Genomic DNA, 7,317 nt, shown 5'->3' with positions numbered 1-7,317 from the left:
TGGTGGTAGAGGTCGTGGTGGTGGTCTTGGTCGTGGTGAAGGTCTTGGCCGTGGTGATGGTCTTGGTCGTGCTGGTGGTAGAGGTCGTGGTGATGGTGTTGGTCGTGGTGAAGGTCTTGGCCGTGGTGGTGGTAGAGGTCGTGGTGGTGGTCTTGGCCGTGCTGCTGGTAGAGTCCGTGGTGGTGGTGGTGGTATAGGCCGTGGTGGTGGCGGTAGAGCGGACACCAGTGGAGCGTTCAGATTCGGCGTGGACCGGCTGACCAACAGAATCCACGGGAGTAGTCATGCCTGCTTGATGTACGGTGTGTACCGCTCATCGTAAGGCATGGCAGGACCAGAGACCCCGTGATACCGAATCTTCAGAGGTTCAAGCTTCTGCAAAAAACAAGTAATGACAAATCTTAGGGCATGTAAATTTCAACTAAAGGCAAATTTGCAAAATATTTAGATTACTCATTATTACCTTATCCTTCTCGCGCATCATGTAGGCCCGGTGTTGCACGTCGTAGACATCGTCCAGAAGCCAAACCATCCTTACAATTTCAAACAATAAACATATAAAAGTTCATCTTCATCTCAAATAAACTAAACAAAAATAGGCATCTCATATATATCTAAAAAAACTAAACAATCTAGGGTTTCAACAACAAGAATCATATATTGTGAACTAATAAATAACACTACGGTACTACCAATATGAATACACATCCTAAATCGAGCAAACCAAACAAATCAAGGGTTCCATCAAATCATGGACAAATCTCTAGAATGGCAAAAAATTTACGGACCAAAAGAAAGAGAAGGGAAGAGTTTACCTAGTAGGATGGATTGGGGATCGAATCCACGGATCAAATCTTCAGATCTGAGAGGGATGTGGGGGGATTAGATGGGGGCGCCGCCGCCGCCGCCGCTGCTCTCTGTACAGAGAGCGGAGAGATGAAGAACTGCCTGGTCGGGCTGGGGCGGCCGCGCTTAAGTCACTGTGCAGCGCCCAAGGGCTAGGCGCTGCACGTCAAAGTGTGGCGCCTAGCTCTTAGGCGCTGCACAGGTGCGTGTGGGGCCGCAACTGGACCAGGGCTGTCAGCTGGCAGGATGTGCGACGCCTAAGGGGAAGGCACTGCACAGTAGGGTGCGGCGCCCAGATGTCGGGCGCCACACCAAAGGGTCAGCAGAGTGAAATTTTTTCCTGAACAGGTCAGTTTGTGATTTGATTTCTGCCTTCAAATCTGTGATTTCTGCCTTTGAAATCGTCTGGCAAGACAGACGCTCATCAGTTGTGCCACGACCTCTACATATCGTGTTGATTTGATGCAGCATGCAGTACGGCGTATGTCCTGGTCTGAATGCCACAGTATGTAGCTTGTTTTCTGTAGTGGTGTGTTCTGGTCTGGGTGAACCGGGGTGCTGGGCTGCTGGTGGTTCTAGCATATTGGCTAATGCCCTACCGAAGCTGAACTAGCCACCTACTCCTGTAAACATCACATAAATGTCAACTGATACTACTGCTAAAAGCAACACCATTCCTTTCTTCCAGGCACGCGGGCATCAAAGACTTTTGAGTTAGAGAACATGTAAGAGGCATCAATAAACCGATCTTCCAGGTATGCGATTTACTTTGAGTCCTCATTCCAGGTTAGCCGTCCCGTCCAACCGTCCTCTAGATCCACGAGAACATGCCACGGAATAAACAGCCCCTCGGTTGTCCCGATCGCGCGCATAGCTCTGGGCCTCTGGCCATAATGCGAGTTTAGGTCAGCTCAGTTGTCATGATTCGTTATAACAAGAAAGTGGTCTCCAATTTTAGCAGCCCGGCGGCTCTTCAATCACGCAATCTCTTGTAGTATGGTTGATGGAGCTCCAGAGTCCGGACCATTCCTAGAGCAAGAGGCCATGGACATTCTAGCTACTCTCTCGGTCCCATATTAATTGTCGCTCAAACAGCTGTATATATCACATAATAACACTAAGAAGTAATAATGTCCCGTCAGCGCAAAAGAGATCTTGCCGGTATACCCACCCCGGATGCCTGATCTGTGGGCATGATGAGGGCTTTTCGCGTGTGTGTCCGGTAGACGTTGCTGTCATGCCAACTTCGTTCCGTTTCAAAGGCGGACAGGGTGGTGGGTTGTTTACCATTGTCGCCCCTTGTTTCCCACTTCGATCTCTTGGAAGTGCATGGCGACGTCGCTTCTTGAACAATCAGTCAAATTTGGCTGAGATAGAAGTAGTACGCGGAGGGAGTCCAGATAACCTTCAACGTTAAGTTGGAAGGCGCGTCCATGCAGGGAAAGCGGGCACGGAGCCACGCGGGTCGGCGCCGGCCGTTGGAGCCGAACCAACAGCGAAGCGGGCGCGCGACCGCACGAGGGCACCGCCGTAGCACCCGATTCTTCCCACATGATCCAACCCAACCCCCCCTGGCTGGCTCGGCTCGTGGGATGGGAGCATCATCACCGCCGCACGAGCCGGGCACGTAACGTAACCTCGCCAACCGTCGCCCTCGCCCTCGCCCCGTTGCCTCGCCGTCTTTATAAACTCGGGCTCGTCTGGGCATCACACCACCGCATCACTCCACTCCACCTACCTGTCTCGCCCTCCTTGTTCACATCATCCATCTCCCTTGGCTTTCCGTTGGACGCTTCGAGAGAGAGAAGGAGGAAGAAGAAAGATGGCGGACGAGGGGACGGCCAACTGCATCGACATCATCCTCGCCATCATCCTGCCGCCGCTCGGCGTCTTCTTCAAGTTCGCCTGCGGGGTGAGTAACCGGACTTGACTCTGTCCCGTCCTATCAGCAGGCTCTCATCTCATCACTAACTGGTTTCTCGTGCTGCTGAACGTGGTTTTGCAGATCGAGTTCTGGATCTGCTTGCTGCTCACCTTCTTCGGCTACCTCCCCGGCATCATCTACGCCGTCTGGGTCATCACCAAGTAGGACTGCAGGAGGGGCTCCTCTGCCTCTGCCGCTAGGTATGCATACGAATGTTTCCTGTTGGTGTATTTTTTTAGTAGTACAAGTTGTTGCCTGCTGGGGAATTTGCCAAACAGAAATTTTACTGTCAGAAAAAAATGGAGATAATATAGTCCACCGTATGAAAGGATTTCCCTGCCAAAAAATAAACCATTGACACGAAAACATACATCTTGCAAGAAAATGAATTTTGCAAATCCAAAAGAGAAGCGCCCTGCAGCTTGTTCTTCCAAAAGCAGAGGAACCATCTTTTTTGGTTCAGAAAACTCGAGGAACTCCTGAACTGATGCTCTGGTTGTTGTTTGTGCCAGGTGATCCATGGCGAACTTGTTCTGTGTCTGGCACAAGCCGTTTGTCTGAGATGCGAGCTACAGTTCATGGTGCTGCCTGCCTACATGTGTGTGTTCATGCTGTTGTACATCTGTGTGTGTTGTCCGTGCTTGATGATTAGCCTCCTCTCCTGTCACCCTCCCCAGTGTAGTGCATCCATCCATCCAGTTGTTCCTCCGCGCATTTTCGTCGTCCATGTACTTTGAACTTTGATTAATTAATTAATTAATCAATCAATTGATTGGTGGAGAAGTTTTCCGTTGTTCCCGAGCGTTCCTCGCGCAATTCTCGTTCCATCCGATTGGTTTTGTTGGTTGGCGAGCTCCCCGTGCTGTGGCGTTGGATAAGTCTGGGCTTTTAGGCGATTCTATCACAATCGCCCCCTTCCTCAGCTTCCCATAATCACCACTTCATATGTTTTTTACAATCCTAGATAATTAAACCTTAATTAGATAGGATTGTAAAAAATATGAAATGATGATTCTGGAAGAAGCTGGGAAGAGGGACGATTCTAGGAGAGTCGCCGAAAAGAATTGGCCCTCAAGTTCGTTCAAACGGATGTGACGGAGGACCGGAGGAAATCACGGACGGAGAACCGGTGATGACAGTGAGCGTCCGTCACGTTTCGCAGTGGGACTGGCTGCAGCGCGATCTCTCTCTACTTCTTTTTTCCACAAGTCAAAGACCCTCATTTTTATCGCCACGTATTTCATTTTCTTCCGATACCGTTTCCAAGAGGCAACGATGACAGGTGCCAGAGTCACGACTCACGAGTGGCGCGTCCTCGCACAAGGCCCGCCTGACAGCTCCCCACGAGCGAAAGAAAAATGGGTGGTACGCGTGGCAGCGAAACACACGCGAAAATATATTTATGACTCGTGTACGAGCGGCACACGCCAGACTGATCTGTTGTCTAACCCTTTTTTTTCAAAGTCCTCCCAAGGACCTCGATTCATTAAGAAAGAAGATAGTTGCCAAGTTAATTTAACGAAAAATCCGGCTCAAACCATCATAAAAGCCCACATAGGCCGACCTGATCGCCCACACGAAGATGCAACAACGTCCCAAAGAAGAAACACGAGTCGAGGTCGTTCTTCACACCTTCATGAGCCAACGACTCCGACTTCACCATCTATGACGTCTTCGTCGCCGCAAACACCGGAACCCATGCCAGCCCACGCCAAACTAAAAGCCACACCACCACACTGCCGATCGAGCACCTGCCGACCGCAATGCCTTGAACGTCTATGCCATGGGGAGCACAACGGGATCCATGTGACTTCAAGATGAAGCCCCAAAAAGGAAAAAGACAATGCCGACGTTGTTGCCCGACCTGATCGGGCCTTAGGCTTTCACCCGAGGAATTGGGTCCGAGGGTGTGTAGGGGATGGACTCCACGGCGGCGTCTCCAAGGAGGTGAAATGACGTCCACCTACGCCAACACCGTCGGCTGGCAAGAGCCCGTCAACCTTTTGCCTAGAGCACCGCCCATCACCGAACTGCTAGCCTGCACACCTCCTAAGAAGCCACCGCGCCAGAGAGCCACCATGAACCTTACCTCGTCGTGGGGCAACACCGACGGGCCAGATCCGGCAAGCCCACCCGCCTGCCAGATCTGTCAACCCACCACCGCTATGCCGCCACAGGAACCATCGAAGCCCGACACGCTTAGCACGGGGATCACGAAGGGGGCTGCCACCCCGCCCCTACACGTCGACGCAGATGCCAGGCCGAGATGGAAGGGCCGCCACCCCTTCCCGAACCCACCGGAACGAGCCGTTGTGCCAAACCCACGCAAACCATCATTCCCACAGCACCCTAGCCGCCAACCGAAGCCCCCGGCAGGCACAACCAGTCCACCAACGCCGGAGAGACAGATCCAACCGCAACCTCCTAGAACGGAAAAAGTCCACAACAAACCTTCAATTTGTAGGCGAAAGCTAAATCAAACCCCGAACTCTCAATCCCTGAAATCAGCACACCAAACTCTCTAATCCCGATCTATTTTAAACCTTGACAGAACATAGCCGGGATTTGCTGAATTGGGCCAGCCAAGTAGCGCAGTTGCTCGCGCGCGCGCACTAATCTGGTTTTTTCCTTAGTTTCTTCCTTTTTCATTTTCATTTTTTTTCACTTTTACACATGTCTAATTTTTCTCAGTACCCAATGTACATTTTTAACGCACACATTAAATATTTTTGGATAAAATTTTGATATTTTCAAATATATTATGTACATTTATAAATTACATGTTTTCAAAACTTTTTGGACACATGGTAATATTTTTTTCAACTACATGTCTTACATTTTCTTTATGATGATAAACATTTTATAAAACTACACAACACTCTTTTATGTGGTTCAGCATTCTTAAATTTGCATACACTTTTCTCAAGGGCATGCCACATACATTCTGTTAAGGTTTTGACACATTTTTTTACATCACACAAACATTTTTTTACATTGTAAAAACATTCTTTAAAAAATGTCACAAACACATTTTTGGAACTCGTGATCATTCTTGAAATGTTACATTTTTTAATGTATAAAACATTTTTTTGAACCACAAAAAAATTATTATACATTGTATAAACATTTGGATTGGCCCATACATTTTTTAAAACTTGTGATATTTTTTAGATGTCACAAATATTTTCAGGTTTCAGAAAATGTTTATGTAGCAAAACGTGCCCACACTTTAAAATTTTGTTCATGTTGCAGAAAAAAATTATGTTTCGAAAAGTGTTTGCACTTTAATTTTTTTTTCAGGTTTCAAAAAATGTTTATAAATGTGTTCGCTTTTTCAAAGTTGTTGGTTTTTAAAAATATTTGAAATTATCAAAAAGTCCTCGCACGTTATAAAATGTTCAAAGATTTCACAAATAAATATGTTTTCAATAATTGTTTGCCCCTAAAAAATGTTTACAAAGTTCGGCGCTTTAGTTTGTGATTAAATATTTCGGGCCTCTGACTATGCCAGTCATAGTCGTCTGGTGTAGTGGCTACCAGGTAGACCTGGCCATGGGCAGCCCGGCCCGGTCGGCCCGGCCCGAAAAAGCCCGACCCGGCCCGGCCCGACGCTGCTCCCGGGCCGGGCTTGGGCCTAGATTTTGAGCCCGGTGGCCTAGCCGGGCCGGGCCCGGGCCCGACATTTTTGTAGTTTTTTGAAGGGGCCTAGCCCGAGGCCCGAGGCCCGGCGGGCTTTTGCATGTTCGGGCCGGGCTTGGGCCCAAAAACTAGGCCCGATGGCCGGGCCGGGCTCGGGCCTAGGTTTTTTGGCTCGGGCTTGGCTAGGCCCGGCCCGAAGCCCGGCCCGATGTTTGGCCAGGTATCTCTACTCCTAATGTCTCAGTTGGTAGTCCGCGTTCCGGGTTTTATTTTCGTCCTATCATTTTCGTCCCACCATTTTCGTCCGGTTTTTTTTTTGTCCTCACCCCACCCCACCCCACGCAGGCCAAAAAAAACCCCACACCCAACAGAAAAAACGCTCCATCGATCCCATCCTTCATTGCCGACTCCTCTCGATCCCATCTCTACTCCAATACGAGCCGCCGCCGAGGACCGATTAGAGCCGCCGCCGGTGCTGGCCAGCCTCCCCACCGATGTGCGCGTCGGGTCGCCGCTCCCGCTCCCGCAGCCGAGCATAGCAGCAGTGGCGGAGCCCCAGACGCCACCACGTTCCTCCTGCTCTCCGGCAAGTCCGCCCAGGACCAGCAGCTCCTTGCCTCCGCCGTCGGCGAGCGCTCTCTGGCGGAGGAGGGCGGGGGGCGAGCTCGCCGTCTCCCTCGCGCTCGACGCCAGCGGGGACGCGGGCTACGATGCAGCCGCCTACATGGGCACGCTCCAGGCGCGGCGCTTCGGGAGGTGGATGCGTTGGTCGCCGCGGATGGCGTCCACGCACGACCTCGTGGCACAGTGAGTGCAAGATTTTATTATTTTGAATCTCGCTCCATCAGAAAAAGTAATAAACGATGAATTTCCTCTTGAAATCGCTCAAATTGGGCTTACTCTTTGCT

At 50.3% G+C, this 7,317-nt stretch overlaps 1 protein-coding gene across 1 annotated transcript; it reads left to right on the top strand.

Annotated features, from left to right (window-relative positions):
* Nucleotides 1-2,541: 2,541 nt before the first annotated feature.
* Nucleotides 2,542-3,563, top strand: LOC119353665 (hydrophobic protein LTI6A). The gene is made up of 3 exons (XM_037620316.1): nt 2,542-2,758; nt 2,852-2,970; nt 3,283-3,563. The coding sequence occupies exons 1-2, from the start codon at nt 2,669-2,671 to the stop codon at nt 2,933-2,935; spliced, it is 174 nt and encodes a 57-aa protein (XP_037476213.1). The 5' UTR covers nt 2,542-2,668; the 3' UTR covers nt 2,936-2,970; nt 3,283-3,563.
* Nucleotides 3,564-7,317: the final 3,754 nt, after the last annotated feature.

The sequence above is a fragment of the Triticum dicoccoides genome, chromosome 2A (genome assembly GCF_002162155.2).
Source record: "Triticum dicoccoides isolate Atlit2015 ecotype Zavitan chromosome 2A, WEW_v2.0, whole genome shotgun sequence".
Lineage (NCBI taxonomy): Eukaryota > Viridiplantae > Streptophyta > Magnoliopsida > Poales > Poaceae > Triticum > Triticum dicoccoides.
The sequence above is the reverse complement of the archived record's forward strand: the minus strand, read 5'-3'. Positions and strand labels throughout refer to the sequence as shown.

Coding starts and splice junctions, on each gene's coding strand:
- LOC119353665 (XM_037620316.1), top strand. CDS start 2,669: ATGGCGGACGAGGGGACGGCCAACTGCATCGACATCATCCTCGCCATC. Junction 2,759..2,851: donor TCTTCAAGTTCGCCTGCGGG/GTGAGTAACCGG, acceptor GTGGTTTTGCAG/ATCGAGTTCTGGATCTGCTT.